Here is a 21,653-nt window from a genome sequence, read left to right as displayed (position 1 = left end):
GACGTACCTGCGCGACTTGCAGTCTCCACCTATGAACGGGGGGGGGGGGGGGATATAGAGAGAGAGAGAGAGAGAGAGAGAGAGAGAGAGAGAGAGAACGATGAACAGGGAGGAGGTGGAAAAGGAGGGAGGGAGGGAGGGATGGTGAGGCAGAGAGGAGGAGGAGGATATAAAAAGAATAAGCATGGCTTCCTGCTGTGGTGTGCAGAGAGGACCAGGAGCACATGATCCGGATGTGGAGCTTGTCATTGGTGGAGCTATTCAGGCAGGCAGGGAGGCTGAGACAAAGAGAGGCGAAAATGGCAAATACTCCTCCATCCTTGTGTATGTGTGAGTGTCCGAGTCTGCGTGCGTTGGTATGGATTCTTGCCATAGTTTGCTGCCATGGATCTGTTCCTCTAGAGATGAGTGATGCCTCTGAGAGCATTTTCCATATCAAAGGATGCTGAGCCCCCAACAATTGCATCACACATTGTAATTCCATTGTTGACCGTAAGGTGGCGATACAAGGCGATACAAGTGAGCTATACAAGGGTCAACAATGAAACACCACTGCATGTTCAGGAACAGAAAGTAAAACTCTTGGCTCAAATTTGATACAAAGAGGGCGAAGACAGTGAGCAAGAAAGAAACTGAATGCAATATTAAAGTGGATTAATGTGGTCCAAGCCCAAAATCTATATGCAAAAAAAACCAAAACAAATTATTATAGACCAACTATATTTATGCAAGCCAGTTACACAATTTAATTGTGTAAACCGTGGCTCGCCTGTCAGCCGTACGCCAAGTCTCTCTTTACAAACAATATTTCTCTTTCTCTGTCTCCCTCTCTTTCCTTTTCTCTCATATTTTCATATTTGCGTGGGGTTAACATTTAATGTTGATTTTTATGCATTTTTCATTCACTAACATTAAAAACTAACCGTTGCTGTTTTGCCACAATTTCAAAAATCATCATAAATGCAAATGCAATTAATTAAGTCTACTTTCAGTGTCGCTTTCTTGTGGAATCAAATGAAGTGCAATGTGACTGATTCTAAGCACTACACTTGGATGGTCATGAATGATGTGAGTTAATCCAAATCAGTGGCATTAAAATCTCAATGGCTGTACCACGCTTAGCTATCCACCCGTATATATCCCAAAGGGAGCGTATTCACCCTCCGAGGAGGACTACACACACTCCAGGTGATAGCATCACGTGGGATCTTGTGACATGGACGAGCTAGAGATTTCCACTCCCTTGTGTCCTTCAAGCGTGCGGTTCAGTTGTTATGTCTTTGCCCTTCTTTTAATCTGCTGAGCAAGTAGACATAAATAAACCTTTATCTCGACATTTATGCAGGTGACTAGAGTTACTATTTTTTCTCTTATTCTGGGTCACATTTTTAGAGCAAGAATCTGTTCTGCTGTTTACTACTTGTATGCAGTTAGGTTTTGTAAACTTAAAATTGAAATGACCAATAATATTTATTAGTCACAACAAAGAGGCCCCAACACCCATCACTACCTGCCCCTAATATCGACCATCACTATCCACCCTAATAATGGCATTCACTATCCGTCCCTAATAATGACATTCACTACCCGTCCCTAATAATGACATTCACTACCCGCCCCTAATAACGACCATCACTACACGCCCTAATAATGACATTCACTACCCGCCCTAATAATGACCATCACTACATGCCCTAATAATGACCATCACTACATGCCCTAATAATGACCATCACTACCAGCCCCTAATAATGACCATCACTACACGCCCTAATAATGACCATCACTACACGCCCTAATAATGACCATCACTACACGCCCCTAATAACGACCATCACTACCCGCCCTAATAATGACCATCACTACACGCCCCTAATAATGACATTCACTACCCGCCCCTAATAATGACCATCACTACATGCCCTAATAATGACCATCACTACCAGCCCCTAATAATGACCATCACTACACGCCCTAATAACGACCATCACTACACGCCCCTAATAACGACCATCACTACCCGCCCTAATAACGACCATCACTACACGCCCTAATAATGACATTCACTACCCGTACTAATAATGACATTCACTACCCGTACTAATAATGACCATCACTACATGCCCTAATAATGACCATCACTACATGCCCTAATAATGACCATCACTACATGCCCTAATAATGACCATCACTACACGCCCTAATAACGACCATCACTACACGCCCTAATAATGACCATCACTACACGCCCTAATAATGACCATCACTACACGCCCTAATAATGACCATCACTACCCGTACTAATAATGACCATCACTACCCGTACTAATAATGACCATCACTACCCGCCCTAATAATGACCATCACTACATGCCCTAATAATGACCATCACTACACGCCCTAATAATGACATTCACTACCCGTACTAATAATGACCATCACTACCAGCCCCTAATAATGACATTCACTACCCGCCCCTAATAATGACCATCACTACACGCCCTAATAATGACCATCACTACACGCCCTAATAATGACATTCACTACCCGCCCCTAATAATGACCATCACTACATGCCCTAATAATGACCATCACTACACGCCCTAATAATGACCATCACTACCTGCCCCTAATAATGACCATCACTACACGCCCTAATAATGACCATCACTACCTGCCCCTAATAATGACCATCACTACACGCCCTAATAATGACCATCACTACACGCCCTAATAATGACCATCACTACATGCCCCTAATAATGACCATCACTACACGCCCCTAATAATGACCATCACTACCCGCCCCTAATAATGACCATCACTACACGCCCCTAATAATGACCATCACTACCCGCCCTAATAATGACCATCACTACCCGCCCCTAATAATGACCATCACTACACGCCCCTAATAATGACCATCACTACCCGCCCCTAATAATGACCATCACTACACGCCCTAATAATGACCATCACTACACGCCCCTAATAATGACCATCACTACCCGCCCTAATAATGACCATCACTACACGCCCTAATAATGACCATCACTACACGCCCTAATAATGACCATCACTACCCGTACTAATAATGACATTCACTACACGCCCTAATAATGACCATCACTATCCACCTCTAATAATGACCATCACTACCCGTACTAATAATGACATTCACTACACGCCCTAATAATGACCATCACTATCCACCTCTAATAATGACCGGCTCTCTCAAGCAGTGCCATTACGGCATTGGCTGCGGGACCTTGAAGTACGGCAGGACAGGTTTTGAAACGGTCTTAAAATGTGTGCAGTAGGCAAAACTTACAGTATTACATCTACGTTAGCTAAAGCTTCTTTTCTCCCACTGGGTTAATTTGTGGGTGGGTGGAATAAAAAAAATTAAGTCCCACAATTTTGGAAACATTAAATAATTGGAATTCCAAAAGAAGACTAACTGGACTTTTTAAAGTAACGTTACGGTTATACGCAGGGCGCACGATAGCACAGGACTGAGCTGTGGAAAAGAATCCGACATTGCCCTCCACCCCTCTCGACATCACCCTCCCCCATACAGTGAACTTCTTGGGACGCCTCCTGCACTCCCGTTATTCTGGGCGTAAAGTTTCATTGTGTAGGGGTAAACCCGGAGTCAATTTGGAAAACTGGACAGCACATGTATATGAGGTTTTGGCGATGGGCTCTTTTTTACCGTCTCCCGTTGTTTGGATACACCTTCTTGTTTTAGCTGTGTCGGTGAGCTGCTTGAGTCGAAGCGACCTCTTCGATTACGGAGTTCAATTCGGTGATCAGGTTCTTGAGAGTGGGACGGACATATCTCAGGAAATTACATTAGACCAGTCTTTGTATTTCTTCGATGGCAGATTTGACACTGTTTACGTAAGTATTATTTTTCGTTTTTATTTACAGAATGCAGTCGACAATCGTTTAAAAGTATTGTATACCAAAAAGAAATAAATAATTCATCCACTTCTTGGTTAATAAAAATCAGTGAATAAATGGAGCATTAAAAATGTTTTTCAGAGCCGTATGTCCATCCACTTCTTGGTTAATAAAAATCAGTGAATAAATGGAGCATTAAAAATGTTTTTCAGAGCCGTATGTTCATTCACGCGGTCTAAAATCCTTTATAAATAACCCGAATAGTGGAACGGATGAGCCCTCTGAGCGTAGGCATGATTATCTCACGAACTGGGCTAGTCATGGCATCAGTTATTCCATGTGTTCTATTAACCTTGGTGAGACATACCCTGTCAAACCCTAATATAAGACATCAGCCTGCAGAGGAATGCACAGGAATCCACTGCACTCAATTACTTTCACATGTGCATTGATCAAAGGGAGAATGTGTGCTTTGTGGTAACACACTGAGTTGAGAGGTAATGCTGGTTTGTGAAAGTTCCAGATGTTTGTGGATCAGGGAGCACACACTACGTGCACCGTGAGGCCTCTAATCTCTTGAGTCTGCAGAATGGAGCTGCGTGCCAATGAAATTTGCGCAATTGTAAAATAATGTTATGTGTTGAATGAAGACTGTTGCCTTATATTGGAATGCTGGTCAATTCATTATCTGATACATGGAATTCTTAAAGCCATAGGCCTTCTTTCTTTCTCTGTCTCTCTGTCTCTCTCTCTGTCTCTTTGTCTCTCCCACTTCCTCTCTATCTCGGCATTAAAAAAGTCCCAGGAAAAGGAAAACAGTCATGAAGAAAAGACCTAAATATTTATTCTCAATGTCAGTTGCCTTCATAGACCATAGATGGAGTGGTTAGTCACTAGAGTCATTTCAGCGCAGCTGAGGCTGTCCATCCTAGACTCTGAGCTTCATGGGAGAAGAATCTCAACCCTGGTTTCCCACGTTCACTGCAAGTGTTGGACATTTGGAACACCGTCACACTACGACCAATCTGCAAATGCACTTTTCTGCTGATCTGTTGCTTTAATACTACCACTAAACATCATCAGAACAGCACCTCTGTCAGTGTTTGACCTTTCACACTCCTCTTGTGTTTACTGATTGTAGTGCAAATACACAAACACCCCCAACCCTCATGGCCTTGTGCCATATCTTCATTAACGTTCTCAATGCCATGTGACCCCCCCACTTGTTTAAGCGAGACAGGATTTTGCCATCTCAGCCCGTGACGAGGTCCCATCCGCGTCCATTGTTTGGCACTGGGTGGAGAGCTTGATCTTGCAAATCAGATAAACTCAAATCGGGTTTAAGAAGCACTCTGCTTCTTGATCAGGCTCACAAATGGTCATGGTTCAGGGTTAATTATGTCTAATTGAGTTTCCAAATTCTTTGAATAAACAGATCCCAAACTGACTCAAAGGAATAAAGTCTGTCCCATGCTGTGGGTGCTGTTTTCCACAGCCTTGTGTAAATTCACCATCATGTGTACGTGGTGTGTGTTATTTGGGCTACATGTCGAAGTTAGTCCTCTGATTCAGCGGGAAGTCGACGCTGTGTGTTCATTGTCTGGCGCCCACCCCGTCACACAGCTTTGATGGATCCCAGTGTGGTCTGTTCAGTCTTATAAATCACATTGCCAAACATAATGTGGGATCAGTTGGGGTGGTAATCTGGGATCATATTTTGTCTTTGATACCCCATAACGAATATGTTTATGTGGGCATGGAGGAGCTTGCTACACTGGTTGGGGGAAGCTACATAGATATGGAACAAAGGGGGCTTTTAGATGAGCTCTGCTTCATCTCAAGTGCCTTTGTTTTGTGCAGATTGACAACCCTGTGTCATTTTGCACTATTCTTTGGCACTGAATGAACCGTTGAACTCTTGCCTGAAGTTTCTTGTATTCTTGTATTTCTTGTATTCATCAAAGGCAATCCATAGTGGTTCTGGTTTCTGCTCTTCTCTCTCTAAAATTATGGTTAGTTCTCTATCAGTACTTCTTCCGGTTCCTTGAGGGCCATTCATTTTCCACTGGTGAGCCAAACCTGCTTGAATTTTGTGCCAATCAATCAAATTGAAAACACATGTTACAATTGCTTGTCTAAGAGGTTTACTTCCATGGTACCTTGTGGGCTGCATGAAGAGTGCAGACTCCTTGTTGTACTGGATGGTGTAAGTAGAAGATTGTGTGCTTTTGCTGAATTGCGAATTAGTTGAGGTTTGTAGTTTGTGTCGCGTTGAGGTAGATAGTAATAAGACCCTCCCCCGAATCCATGCAGGTTCACTGGCCTACCTCAGCCCCCAGAGAGCTGACCAATAGGAGCAGGGGATTGATTAGGGGGTCATGGGTGAATTCTTTGCATGTGCCCCATTGTGAGGGTCAGGGTCAGTAACAATCTATGTTCTTGCCTTCTGGTATTTGGAGCTGTTATGTAACAATGGCTAATGCCATGAAAAAAGGCTTGTGCTGCAAGCTGTGTGTATATTCAAGCTTGTAAGGTTTTTACTCACATACAGCTCTTTGGATAAAATGCCACAGAAACACCAGGTGTTATCTTGGGTATGTTTGCCAGTCTGGAATGGGTATCTGTCTTCCTCCGTAAGACAGGATCTTGCAGTTGCCTGTTATATGGAATTGGTGTTTTTAAGGACATGCTTCAGATTCCTCACATATCTTCACAGCTTGCACATTTAACGTCCAGCGAGGACGAGCGTAGCTGAGGTGTGTTGCGTTAGTTCCGCTTCCCAAACCGACCCGAGAATTTCTTTCTCCCCTCCCTCCCATCTCCGGAGCTCTCTATGCCTTTCATTCGTGCCATTTGCTTCGCTAACACTGCACAAAGCACGGCTCCCCGTCACACTAGCACTGAAAAATTTGGAATGTGTGGGTTGCTGTATGTGCTGCTTCGCAGCTGCTTCTGTCCTTCACACACTTGAGCTTGTAGGAAAGACTCCTGCACAAACAGACTTCTGTCACTCCAGCAGAGCACATTAGGGCTATAATCAGCATCACTTCATAGCCTTCTACTTTAATGTGTTCAGAGCCTTCTAGTTCACTGTGTTCACAGCCATCTACAGTGTTCACAACCTTCTAGTTCACTGTGTTCACAGCCGTCTACAGTGTTCACAACCTTCTAGTTCACTGTGTTCACAGCCGTCTACAGTGTTCACAACCTTCTAGTTCACTGTGTTCACAGCCGTCTACAGTGTTCACAACCTTCTAGTTCACTGTGTTCACAGCCGTCTACAGTGTTCACAGCCTTCTAGTTCACTGTGTTCACAGCCGTCTACAGTGTTCACAGCCTTCTAGTTCACTGTGTTCACAGCCGTCTACAGTGTTCACAGTCTTCTAGTTCACTGTGTTCACAGCCGTCTACAGTGTTCACAGCCTTCTAGTTCACTGTGTTCACAGCCATCTACAGTGTTCACAGCCTTCTAGTTCACTGTGTTCACAGCTGTCTACTTCACTGTGTCCAGAGTTTTTACTTTAATGTATTCAGAGCGTTATACTGAATAAATTTTTCTTTCTTTCTTGGAAACAGCTGGAGCGCAGACAGTCTGCTGGATTTCTTTCATGCACATTAGCTTGATGTTAATAATGATACGTAATGATGCTTGCGAAATGCAAGGGACTTGTTTATTTGGTTGACTAATACCAGGAGCCAAGAGACTGGTCATGTGGGCTTGTTCTTAAATGGTAGGCTGGTGTGAAACTTTCCTCATTGTTCCTCATTGACATTGGCAGTGTGTGAGGTGCTGATTTGACAATGTTATATTATCAGCTATAAATGATATTAGATTTTCTTCCGCATTCTCTAAAAGTTCCCCCTTCCTATCATGTTAGTGTGAAAATGTCAGTGATGGTCACTGTAGTCCTCAGGACATTCTAAAGAAACAGAAACTCCTTTGTTCTCTGAGATTATGCCTACTCCCTTAACTGTAGTAATTTTCTAAAATCATGCCATGAATCAGCATGGGATTTTCCCAGCTGCAGTTGCCTTGGCAACTAACACATATGCAGACAAACATGAAATGTTAAAAAGGTCCATGAACCTGGTTTCCAAAATGCCACATTTACAGTTAAAAAAGCATGGAAATAGATGCTGGATCTGGCAGACCTTTGTAGTGTTCAGCACAGATGTATATGTGATGACACTGTGCTTAAAGGCTGAGGTTTCTAACCTCAAGCACCTTTAGGAGATGCAGCTCTTAAATCAGAATGTCATTTTGTGGCACCGCCAGTCGCTCCTCATATTCAGGCTGACTGCTGCTAATGGAAGAAAAACTCAAGCCTTCTAACGTTTGCTCTGCAGGTCAACACAAATGGCTTTGTGTCTACGGCTAAACCTCTGGCAGAGTCAGAGTATTTGGGGAACATGCCTGCCAGCTTCAGCATCATAGCAGCTTTCCTTGGGGACCTGGACACTAGTGACGGGATCGGGAAGGTCTACGTCAGACAGGACACCAGTCCTGACATATTGCAGAAGATCGCTGAGCAGATCAGCCAGGCTTTTCCAAACGAGGACGAGGTGGAGCCCACCCATGCTGTCATCGTGACATGGGAGAAAGTAGCTCCACAAGGAGCTCCAGAAAGAGGAGATGGAAGCATCAAACAGGCAAGTCCTTAGACACGCAATCAGTTCAATCACTTTAAAGAGCTGTTTTATGTCTGTCTTTCTCAGTTTTTACCTAAAAGAACATACCAGCCTTCCAACAACAGACACATTGTCTGCAAATCTATTTTGCACTTGAAAATATGTCTGTTGCTTATGTCAGTTAGCTTCCTGTTGAAGAGAAACTAATAAAATCCTTATGACCTCTTGCAGAGAAACACCTTCCAGCTGGTCTTAACGTCCATGGAGATGTCCACCTATGCCATCCTGCTCTACCCAAAAGATGATATTCAATTCTTCTCCACACACATAGAAGGTGCGAATGAGCCTGTTGAGGCAGGCTTTAGCAAAGGTGCAATTAAGAGCTGGTTCTCTTGGAATAGTGTACAGGGGCCCTACTATCGCATCACCACTGATGATGAGGACTCAATCAAAGACCTCACAGAGTAAGTGTTTATATGCTTCATTCATGCATCTTGTGGGTTTTTAATTGGCTGGTAATTCTGAAGCTTCTGATGTAACAGGACTGAAAATAAGCATATGTGATGTTTTCTTTCTTGTCCCTTTAGACTTACTAATTCAGGCAGGCCTGGTTTATGGGTATACGAGATCGGCTCTTCTGCTCCTGACAGCTCCATCACACCTGGCCAGGTTGTGACCCCAGAAGAGGGTGTGCCAGAACCTAGTGTCTCTGAGGTCCCAGAATCCATAATCTCTGAAAGTCTCCTGACCCAAGATTATCCACCAGACGAACAAGAAACCCCCTTTCCAGAAATACCCTCTACAGACAATCCCTCTTTAAACTGGCAACCGGGGCCTCTGCATCCCCCTCATTTTCAGCCAGAAAAGTCAGAGATTCAACCCAAAGCCTCCAACCCCCAGGCAAGCAACCCGCAGCCCCCTCATCAGACCCGGTCCCAACCAATCTACTCCCAAGTGGTGATTGTGGACGAGCAGGAAGAAGATTTAAATGTTAATGGTGAGAGACAGAAAGCATAAGATGACTATATTGATGTATACTGTGAGCTTCTACATAACTCTGGTAGTGCCGTTACTCTGTTGCCTTTCACTTTTTTAGTTTTTGACCCGAAAGGTTTTTTGCCTCTTGATTTTTGCAGTTTTTTCCTACTTTGAGACGTGCTCCAACAACAGGCAAAAGTGCTCACATTTTGCGGACTGCAGAGATTATGCCAGTGGCTACTGCTGCCATTGTAAACCTGGGTTTTATGGCAATGGGAAGGACTGTGTTGCTGACGGTAGGCTCATCTCAACACTGACAACTTTCATAGACTTGGTCCATTCTTTCATATTAAAATGTCCTTTGGTGGTACGGGGACATGGGGTGCAGCATCGACCCCAAGCGAGATGACCTTATGTCCCAATTTACAGGCAAGCCCCAGAGGATGAACGGGAAAGTCAGTGGTCGGCTCTATGTCGGCAACATGACGTCTCCAGTGGAGTTTGCCAACAATGACTTGCACTCGTATGTGGTAGCCAATGATGGGCGAGCCTATGTCGCCATCAGCAGCATCCCAGACAGCATCGGGCCCTCCCTGCAGCCCCTGGCCTCGCTTGGAGGGGTGATCGGCTGGGCCTTTGCCCTGGAGCAGCCGGGATATGAGAATGGCTTCAGTATCATTGGTAAGAGGAGACTGTACACTATACATCAGTCTGTGTAGTTCCATAATCAGTCTGTGCAGTTGTATACATCAGTCTGTGCAATTCCGTACACATCTAAAAAAAACAAAATCTAAAAACCATCCTGTCATTAAAATTTATATCGTAACAGACATCTGGCAAAATGGCCAAAGACCAGATCCATTTATGCCTTACATTAGAGATTCTTCTGTTCAAAACAGCAGTGAGACTTATTGTCTTCTTGGAATTCATGTTTGTAGAATTACTTTTATGCAGTAAATAATTGACAATTTTTTCAGTTTTTTTTTTTTTTTTACAAGTGGAAATGGTGGACTGAAAAGATCAAGTAATTGTTTTGAATTCTGCTCATTTTTCAGCACTGTACAGCACACATGAACGATGTCTGTGAATTCATTGTAGTCTCTCTAATGTTGTTCTAGCACATTACTTCCGGCTGACTCATTATTCCACAGAACCAGGGCTTCTTTGAAGCAGACGCAACATGCTCAACGTCACGCTTTAGATCCTAACATCCCACGTCGCCGCGCCTCTCTCTGCAGGAGGGGTGTTCACCCGGCAGGCCGAAGTGACGTTTCAGCCGGGCGGGGAGAAGCTGACCATCAGCCAGGAGTTCAAAGGAATCGACGAGCATGATCACCTGGTGGTCACGACTCAGTTGGAGGGGCAGATCCCCCAGGTGCCCCCCAGTGCCACTGTCGAGATCGACCGCTACTCCGAGATCTACCAGTACTCCAGTAACCGTGAGTGTGCTTGTCTGGGGACCTGCCGGGACCGTCTTGCTGCAGCCGTGCAATTCAAAACATATGGCCTGCTATGAGCGTTTCCTCGTGGCTGAGCTATAAGTAAAACATCTGCTTCCTACTTAGCCACACTCTCTCTCGTGCACTCTTCTCTCCTCAGTGATCACGTCCTCCTCTACCCGGGAATACACAGTGAGTCTCCCTGATGGTTTCGTGCACACCCGCTCCTACCTGTGGAGGCAGAGTATCAGCTTCCAGGGCTGTCCCCACAACGACGCGGCGCTCTCGGTCCCGTCCAGCCAACAGCTCAGCGTGGACCAGGTCTTCGTCATGTATGATGCCACCGACCAGCTCATCCGCTACGCCATGAGCAACAAGATTGGCTCCATCAGTAAGTGAGAGCCTGGCCTCATTCTAGAAGCCTGTTCCCCAGGCATTGTTCTGCACCCCTGCAGTGACTTGGTGTGGTCACCCCTAATGCTGTGGGAGTGCATTTGGTGTGGGAGTGCATTTCCCTACGGGTTTATTGGTATCTATGTCTAATTAGCCAATAAAGTATTTAGATGGCAGAGGTTTTTTTGGCTGTACTGTATATTAAGGATGGGAAAACATTGTTAGGCCTAGGTCTGTGCTCAGAAATAAAGGATTCCTTCAATGTCAATGTGTCTGATTTCCTGCCGTCACACTCAGGAAAACCTTCATTACTCACAGAGGTTGCAAAAACTAACAAAGCATCCTGCTTCAATTTACTTAAAATGTCTTTGTCCATGCCTGCATGTCTGTGTTCATCTCTATTAGTGTATGTGCTTGTTGGGGAGGGGGGGTTGGAGGGTCAGTGTGTGACGTGTGTGTTAGTATCTGTGTGCTTGGGTCAGACCTGCGGTGGAGGGTGGGCGATAAGGAGACTGTGGAGTCAGCCAAGCAAGTGGGGGCCAGTTCATGTAAGCAGACCTACTCAGCTGGGGTTTAGGGCCAAAGAGGTCTGTGGTGGGCTCCCTGTGGGGAGGCTTGGTTGGGCCAAGGCTTCAAACGGGCACCGCAATAAGCAGCTGGCTCGCGGCCGCCCTGCCGTCTGATTCCGGCACCGGGGAGGCTGCTCGCATCATAGTGCTTATTCAGCGGGGCTGGCTTTTTTCTGGTCGGGGTGTGATCAGGGTTTTGGACTTAAAAATACCAAAACATTTCATCCACTGATTACAGAAAAACGTGATTTGTTCAATAAAGTCAATTTTCCTTTGAGTCAATATTGAACTGGCCTAAAGGCAAACAAGATCATACAATACAATGTTATTCAATATTGTCATCAAGATATTACCTGGAGGCCAGAAAATAGAATGGAAACTGTAGTAATGACCCACCAAACCGCTGAATTCTATTTTTAGGAAATCCTGTTATCCTCTTCATTTTCTTTGCAGACTGGTTTGAAATGATTACGGATGTTATTTCAGGTGGAACTCCTCAGCAGAACCCTTGTTTCACTGGGAGACATGGATGCGACACCAATGCAGCTTGCCGACCAGGCCAGGGAACCCAGTTCACATGCGAGTGTGCCACAGGATTCACGGGGGATGGGCGCGCGTGCTACGGTAAGCTCCACCCACCCATCGGTCGCACACGCCTCACGTGTATGCCAATGCAGTTCTAGTAACAGCATTTTTGGATTTCTTATTAAAAATGTTTCTAATACGCAATACCATATTCGAGATGACAGTCACGGGTTGTGCTCTTCTCTGTAGATGATGTGAACAATTGTGTAAGGCTTTAAGATTTTGTGTGCTTACAATGTTTATTGTTTGTGATAAGCTGGTAAGTATGAAATCCTTTTTGAAAACCTAGACACCATGTATTTGGAACCTGTATGTTTTCTAGGGATGTTTGTTTCTGATTTGACATTTCGGGCTGAATTTGGGGCTTACAAAAAAGTGATAATGTACAAAGTGAAGTTCTACTGTAGGGACATTACTGACTGTGTATGCTGTATATGGGGAAACGCACTACTGTAGGGAAAGGAGGTTTTAAAAATATAACATCTCTCTCCCAAAAGATTTGAGGATTGTAGTCTTCCAAAACATGAGTGTGAGGGTTCATTCATGTTTCAAATGCAGTAGAAATTAAAAGAAAACTTTAAGCACAATAAAATTTCAACAGGGAGAATGTAGCACATTCGTGCTAAAGGGTAAGCTAATTTTTCATTTAAAATAACTTATGTATTTTATGTCATTTATCTCTTAGATGTTGATGAATGTAGGGAAACCCCTGGAATCTGTGGGGCCCATGCTATCTGTAACAATCAGCCTGGCACTTTCCGATGTGAATGTATAGAGGGCTACCAGTTTACCAGCGATGGGCATACCTGTATCCGTAAGTGCAGTGCTATGAATTATATTATTTGTACATATTTTACAAATACAAAGTGTATCACTTCCAACAGTCATTTGAAAATAAATCATCTGAACGAAAAGTTTCTTTTGGTCAATACTTGACAGCATGTCCCCTTTTCTTGTAGAAGTGGATCATCCCATCGATCACTGCCAGAGGGGGACTCACGACTGTGACGTTCCGGAGCGTGCACGTTGCACCTACACAGTCAGATCCTCCTACATCTGCACCTGTCTCCCAGGCTTCTCGGGAGACGGCCGGGCCTGTCAGGGTACTGTGTCCTACCCACACCTGGGTTTCTCATAAAGGAAATGTTGAGATTGAGAAGTTCAGCTGTTTTACAGATAGGAAGTATACTTTTAGATATTGCATTGTTTTTGTACTGGAAGCTTCTCTGTTGACAAGATCCTTAAGCATGCTGGGCCTCTACACGTTCAGTCGGTGTGCGAAACGTAGACGTGCAGGGTAAAAACACCAGGATGGCCTGAGACCAAATACTGACAGATTGTGAGATGTGCGCCCTGCAATATCAGTATGGTTTCAAGCTTTAATTAACTGGAAGTGAATCCGTCCCCTGCAACGAGTGTGAAGCGGACAACCAAAAACTGCTTCAGAAACCCTTTTGGTGCAGACCAGCATTCGAGACTCATAGTGCTGTTAACGGCGCTTTTTCGGTCAGCCGTGGCGAACCTCCTGCTGGCCTCTCGCTGAACTCTGGCCAGATAAGGCCAGTAATACAGTGTCCTGAAGCACTGAAGGCTTTGCGTGGGTGTGCGCTCCTCCACTCTGCAGCAGGGGTCCCGTGGGACAGGAAGTGCTCTGAGCATGACAGAGAACAATCAGAGCCGAGGCTCCACAGCTGCTCGTTTTGGTTTTTTAGCGTTTTCCCCCTCATTGCTAATGGCTTCTTCTGGACTGGGCCCAACATGAGTTTATACTCTGTGCTGAAATTATGTTGTTGTGAAGAAGATTTGCAGACACAAGCCTGTGTAAATGGAAAAGAGCATGTCCAGTGGTGTGATTGTTTTACTGATTTAATTTTTATTCTTACCCAAACATAGATTAAGATATTGAACATGAAATTATTTTTATTATTTATATGTTTTTTCTGAGAAATACAAGGCAAAATATGAAATCTACATGAAGTTATTTAAATAAATAATGCAAAACAAATTTTAGTTGCAGTTACACTTGTTAGTAGTATCTGTACAAATCCATATGTTGCCTTAGACTGAATTTGGTTCTTTATTTCCCCATAAATGCTAAGCAATAATGCATATGACCAGCTATTTAAGAAACATGGAAACTCTCTTAGCCATGTTGTGGACTCAAGGGAGATAAAGTTCAAGATTTAAACACACGAACAATATGCGATGCAGTTGATGGAGACAACTTGTAGGTTTTTTTGTAGTTTTTCTCTTAACCCTCTCTTTCTTCATCTGTCCTTTACAGACATCGATGAGTGCCAAACCGCTCATTGCCATAGAGATGCCATCTGTTACAACACACAGGGCTCCTTTACCTGCCAGTGTCGTCCTGGCTTCCATGGCGATGGCTTTAGATGCACATCTGAATCTGGTTGGTACTGAATCTCTACGGTGTTTCATGCGCTGTATGTATGTGACAGTAAGAGAGAGAAAAGAGAACAGTGAAGTCCTTGAAGTTTGTCTTCAATCATATTACTCAATTCTCAAAACCCAGCGATCAATATTCTAGAAAAACATAGTTATAGTTAAACAAAAATACCCCCCCCCCCCCCCCCCCCCCCACACACACACACACACCGTGCAATCATTCTACATGTGTTACATGGCTTTGACAGGGAGCACAGCTGGACCTGGGCCTAGCTCCAACGACTGATTAAGCTGAGCGTCCACTGGCCTGTCAACTGGTCTAATCACTCACCTGTCCACTGACATGTCCACTGGCCTGTCTCTCACACAGCCCAACACTTATTCCAGCTGCTTCCCTCCAACACCCAACACAGAATGCAACAAACAGGAAATGTCTTTCCCACTGTCAATGGATGTAACTAGGGTTAAAAATAGGGTTTTGCTCTTGCTACAAAGAAATCCTTGTGCGCCGCGTCCTGTTTCATAGATAGGTTTTATAGCATGTGAATATCACCAGCAACTTGAATCTTGGCTCTAGGGAAATAATGATCTTGTGTCTCCTCTTGGAATTGGGGAGAGAAGAAGTGTTCTGTGTTGAGGTTACTCGTATTGTAATTATGGTGCTACGCTGCTCTTTTATTTGTCATTACAGTGCAGCTTCCTTTGCGTCTTCGTCCCTCTAGATTCCGTCATGTCTGAAACAGGGGCACCCCAGACCACCTGGGGCTGCTCGCCTGTCACGGTACTACAGCAGGCATGACGCAAAAGCTGCTCCTTCTCCCCAGTGTTTCAGTGGGTTCCTTGTTCCGTACGTTTTTTTTTTCTCTCCAGCGTCTTTATTGCGTGTGTGTGCGTGTGTGTGCGTGTTTGTGCATGCGTGCACACTTCAGAGCGTGAGAAAACCAGATGCGAGCGTCACAGAGAGGAAGCCCTGGCTGCTACCTCAGGGGGGCATTTTTTCCACCCGCGTCCCTCAGTGGGCCAGTACGTGCCCACGTGCGACAGCTACGGAGCCTATGAGCCCACGCAGTGCCACGCTGGCACAGGACAATGCTGGTGCGTGGACCGCGACGGCCAGGAGATCCCCGGAAGCAGGACCGGACCCGGCAGCAGACCCATGTGTAAGCACAGGTTCACACCTGCTGGACACAAGGACCTGGTTTGGTTCTCTAGTGTAATGATATCCCACAGTAATGGTAATGTGCTTTAAAGACTGGTGAATCTGGTCCAGGCAACAGAGCACTTAGTCATTTGCATGCAGAGTGTAGCATACCAAGCTGCGGTTTCCAAAGAAGAGCCGTAGCAAAGGATACGATGGCAGAGGGTTTGCGCATTTAAGACAGTCATAATACATTTCAGATCTTTGCTGCCTGTCTGTAGGTTTTGAACATGGCGTGGATCCTCCCATTGTTGGCCCCACCCCCAGTCCTGAAGTCAGTCCACTGGCTCCAGGCACTAATCTCCTATTTGCCCAGAGTGGCAAAATCGAACACATCCCATTGGATGGCAACAACATGAGGAAAGAGGAGACAAAAACTTTGCTACATCTGCCAGTGAGTCAGAATTCCAGACCCAAATGCCTTACAACTTTCCAGTCTATTAAATGCCATGTTGAGGTGGTTTTTCTGGCAGTTGCACTAATATACACTTCTTTAAGCGCACTTTTAGCTGTACTCTATACAGTCAATTATAATCCACCACTCCTGACACCACTGTTGTAACTCTGAATTCAACTGACTGTAACCAGAGTTCTGGACTGTGTGTGGCCTCTTTCAATAGTGACTTGGTTTTGACCAACAGACAGATTTTAGCTGGATGTTTATAAACAAATATTTTTTATTCAAATTAATACAATTACTACAATTTATTGTATTGTTAAACTAGTGCATATGCATTCATACACAAATAAAGGGCAGTGGTAGTTCAGTTAAGGTACTTAATTTGTAATTGGAAGGTTGTCGGTTCAAACCCCACCACTGTTGTACCCCTGAGCAAGGCACTTAACCCTCAGTTGCTCAAGTTCTACTCAGTTATAATTGTCAGTTGCTTTGGATAAAAGTGTCAGCTAAATGCTATAAATAAAATATTCAAGCATTCTCTGCACTGTTTTCTTAAAACATGTCATTCATTAATAAGAAACATGGCACAACTGTGCAGACATAAATTTGCAACAGTGAATTAAAGACTAAATACAGACATAGCACATAGAATTTTTTTAAAAATGTAATAAAGTAGGAGATCAGTATGAGAGAAGTGAACCCATGCTTTAAACCTTGCAAACCTTATTGCAGTCTGAGTACTGCACTTCCTGTACAGAACCCTTTTATATTATTAACCATTTTGCTTGGCACTGGGAAAGAAGAGCAGTAGTGAGAGGAAATCCAAGGTCCGCCTTCAGACTGTCTCGCAAAAGTCCTGCTGACCCACAGACAAAGCTTTTCCTTCCTTCTTTACTGACTGTGGAACACCCACTCTGGAATGCCAAAGGGTCCTCTCAGATGGTCCCATGGCTTTCCCACCAGACATGTGCCATTAGCTTGGCCTTTACTGCAGTCACCTCACAATGGCCAGTGAGTCACAGCTGTGCATTATACTGGTCCAAACAATGTTCATTTTTAAAATGTGTGCCGTGTCAAATAAGACAAAGAAGGCAACTCAGGAGAGTTAAGACGGATGTTTTGTTGCTGAAGTCTTTGTTTTGGCTTTGAACAATTTGAGTAATTGTGGCTATACAGGGGTCACAGTGCTCATAGGCTTGAAATAATATTTAGCCCGTTTCCCATGGGTTGGTCTAGATGTGGTTGAATCTGCGATTTGCAGGATAGGGTGGTGATCGCCGTGGCCTTTGACTGTGAGGAGAAGATGGTGTACTGGTCTGACATCACGCAGCCTTCCATTAGCAGGGCCAGTATGCAGGGGGGCCAGCCCACAGCCATCATTACAACAGGTACCCACACACTTGCTCAGCAGTTACCTTCACAGCACTGATGTCACTGAGGGTGGAGATATGCAAATGAGGTTTTTTATCCCTTCGCATGAAGTGAGTGTCCTGACCAATCTCAGACAATCTAGATGAGTGTTCTGGGTTTGTGTGGATGACTCATGGCATTTGTATAATCCAACAAAAAGATCATTTTTGTCAAAATAACAGTGTGTTTTAACATAGTTATAATAGTTAGAATAGCTATAATAGTGTTACAGATTGTGTGTTTTAACATATTGCAAAGCACATCACAATTCCAATCCCATTATTCACCCGTATAGTGTCTGTTAGCTGTCTGTGAGCTGTCTGTGAGCTGACCGTGTGATTCTACTCTTGGAGTTTGGTGAAAAGCTGATGGGCTGAACCAAGTGTTTTAGTTTCGGGAAAAGGAGGAAGTGTTATAAAACATTTAAAGGCAAATCAGGCAAATTTGTTTGTTATTGAGAATTGTATGATTTTTTTTTCATGGTCTTCTATCATGTGAACAGATATCCAAAGTCCTGAAGGAATAGCAATCGACCACATGTCCCGAAACATGTACTGGACTGACTCCATTTTGAACCGTATTGAAGTGGCCACACTAGCAGGACGCCATCGACGTGTGCTTTTTGACAGCGACCTCACGAACCCACGAGCCATAGTTGCTGACCCTGCCAATGGGTATGCATTGGGATCAGATCACTTTTCTATATAATCATTCTCTCTGTGCCATAGAATCTCATATATTGGAAGTTTTATTTCAACTAAGGGCCATGTAGAAATATTGTGAAAGATTGCATATTTTAATATATGACCCTTAATTTAAAAATCTATTATGAATACTTTTGCAAAAAAGGCTAGCCACCAAAGCAGCGCACATTGGAGGATGCAGTCTTGTATTGTAAAACAAATATCAACTGTCCTATGCACTTGTATAGACGTCTGTATTGGACAGACTGGAACAGAGACAGCCCCAAGATTGAGATGTCCAACATGGATGGCACAGACAGGACCATTCTCGTGAGGGAGGACCTCCAACTTCCCAATGGATTGACCTTTGACCCCTATTCCAGGCAGCTGTGCTGGGCAGATGCAGGTTCCGGTCCCGTTCCACCTCTCAAGGCTCTAATGAGCAGTGTAGTCCATCCCAAATCTGCACTGTAGTTTTTGCATCTTAGCTTTTGGATACACTGCACTATCAAATAAAAGAATTACGATGTACAATATTGTTTTTGAATTTTGCTATAGGCGCACACAAGGTGGAATGTATTGACCAATACACTCACCTGAGGAGAAAAGTGCTTGATGAAATTCAGTATCCCTTTGCTATCATCTCCTATGGAAGAAACCTGTACTACACAGACTGGAGAAGGTATGAGGGCAAAGACCACATAAAACTATTCTTACATTTCTGTTATGCATGTCATTGTACTAACCTATTGAGTGTTGATTTGTGGAATTAATGCAGTAGGCTACAACTTTTGCTCAAGTCAGACTTGGCGAGAGAAGTGTGAATACAGAGTTTTGCAAAAGGGGTTTGTGGGATTCAAGTGACATTAGCCTTGTGTTGGGGCAAGATAAAGCCTACATGGATATTACCCAAGACTAGGCTTGCCAAATCACATTGAAGTCGTTATTTGTTGCAGTGTGTCAGCCAATATTTAATTTGGTAACCTGTACAGCTAAAGGGACAGATTTATCAGCTTCAAAAAACTGCAATGAAAATCACAGGAGGTATGCAGAGCTCATTACCAGAGGTCTTCAAGACATTCTTATCAAACAAGCAGCAAAAATTATTTCAGATCCTTCTCACACCAGCTTCTGCTGTCAGAAAGATGACTCGGAGCACCTTGTAAAACTCATTAATTCCTCTGTCAATTAATTGTTTAAATAAGAATGATATGAGATGTATTGGGTAGGGGGACGGTATTTATTGAACAATGTAGGAATGAACTTAAGATGTCTGTGTTTTTTATTTGTGTGTGTGTGTGTGTGTGTGTGTGCGTGTGTGCATATATCTGTATGACTATATGTTTATGGAAGTGGAACTGTCAGCGTCTAAGGCAAATTGCCCTATGGGGCAAATAAAGTTTATCTAATCTAGTCTAAATCACACCATCAAGACCAGATATCTGAAGATATTGGGGTCATAACTACCTCAAGAGTTTGGCAAACGTATAGTTTGTTTAGCTATCCTTGAGATTTTGTTCCATGACAAACCACATGTATATTGTCATGGGTGGTCTCTGTTATGAATGCTTAGGTTACTCCCACCAATTGAAAAATTGATTTATATGGTCATGGCTGTAAGGAGACTGCATCATCCAGTGTCCTTGTGTGCATTGACCATTGCTAGGGAAGCTGTAGTTGCCGTGGACCGTGTGGCAGTGAAAGAGGTGGACGAATTCCTGCCTCAGAAGAGATCACGCACATATGGCATCACCACCTCCTACCCACACTGCCCTCAAGGTTTGCCTTTTCCAGTTTGTAGTCAGTCATTTACTTACACACTTTCACTTTTTTCACAATGAACCACAATCAAGAAATCCAGTTTAAGCATTTCCTTCATTTTGTGTTGTGTTTAATATGTTGGTCATTAGTATAATGGACCATATTCTACATTACTGTTTGCAGTGATGCCCAGTCAGTGCATGCCTGAACTGTAAAGTGTCGCATTTCTTGCATGCAGGAGAGAACTACTGCACGAGGGGGAATGGTGGCTGCTCCCACCTGTGTCTGCCACGCCCCGGCGGCTTTACCTGCCGATGCCCGGACGTCGGGGACGGCTCGTGCGTGGAGAGCGACCGCAGCTTCTGAGCACACCTGACCCAGGCAGCCGCAGGTGTGCCATCAGAGGGGGAAAGGCTTGCCTGTGCTTGAAGATGTCCCCCACTCAGTTCACGTGGGGGCACAAACAAAACCACGTGATTAAATGAAAGATTAAACGTCAGATCAACCACTGAACGCCACCGATGTCACAAGTTCTGGGATCCTGCAGATGTGATACTAACGAGGGAGGGTAGAGGAGGTGAAATGAGCCGCTACCATGTACTGGTATGAGTCGTGTGTAAACTGAAAGAGTTGGTGGTCTCAGGGAGTTAAGCAGTCCAGGGAGAAGATGAAACCACTGTGGGTGTACTGTGTGTGTGGGGGGAGGGTTTGGTGGTGGTTTTTAAACTGATCCAGGAATAAGGGCTTGTGAGCTGGTGCAAGGGAATCTGTCAAAGCTAAAATGAAGGGGTTACTGAGTTCCCAGAGCTGTGTGGGTGAGAGTGGACCAAGTGGCAGTGGTCTGGTAGTTATTGGCAGGATATTATCATTACGTTAATTTTTCACATAACTAAATATGATATTTACAATTATTTTCAATTTAGTTCTTAAATTTCTCTTTTTGTATTGTAAATAAATAAATGGCTAAAATATAGACACTATTTTGAATATGTTTCAGGTAAAAATAAGTTTACAAAAATTTATGCCCAAGGTCTGGACCACCTGGACTGCCCCCTCCCTCCTCTAGCCCTACCCCCTGGCCTAGGGCAGTGTTGGCCTGGCTCCTCCCCCAACATCTATGCTTCAGATACGGTTACCATCCATGCACTGTGTACACAGCTGGAGACAGGGGGTGGTAAACACAAGAACATTTAGATTCTGTACAGCTGTCTAATAAAAACAACCTTTTTTAAAAGAGACCAGAGTACATGGTTTTTTTGTTTTGTTTTATTTTTACTTGTGAGCTCATATTAGCGG

General features: G+C 44.1%; 1 protein-coding gene across 1 annotated transcript; it reads left to right on the top strand.

The window, feature by feature from the left end:
- The first annotated feature begins 3,582 nt into the window (after positions 1-3,582).
- Positions 3,583-21,591, top strand: nid1a (nidogen 1a). Its single transcript, XM_027024653.2, has 20 exons — positions 3,583-3,903; positions 8,254-8,556; positions 8,767-8,999; positions 9,123-9,532; positions 9,672-9,809; positions 9,943-10,194; positions 10,752-10,952; positions 11,113-11,343; positions 12,401-12,538; positions 13,185-13,313; positions 13,459-13,602; positions 14,784-14,909; positions 15,835-16,065; positions 16,325-16,497; positions 17,765-17,891; positions 18,416-18,587; positions 18,845-19,002; positions 19,155-19,278; positions 20,263-20,375; positions 20,596-21,591. The coding sequence occupies exons 1-20, from the start codon at positions 3,700-3,702 to the stop codon at positions 20,721-20,723; spliced, it is 3,735 nt and encodes a 1,244-aa protein (XP_026880454.2). The 5' UTR covers positions 3,583-3,699; the 3' UTR covers positions 20,724-21,591.
- The last annotated feature ends 62 nt before the right edge of the window (positions 21,592-21,653 follow it).

Source organism: Electrophorus electricus, chromosome 1 (genome assembly GCF_013358815.1).
Source record: "Electrophorus electricus isolate fEleEle1 chromosome 1, fEleEle1.pri, whole genome shotgun sequence".
Lineage (NCBI taxonomy): Eukaryota > Metazoa > Chordata > Actinopteri > Gymnotiformes > Gymnotidae > Electrophorus > Electrophorus electricus.
The sequence above is the reverse complement of the archived record's forward strand: the minus strand, read 5'-3'. Positions and strand labels throughout refer to the sequence as shown.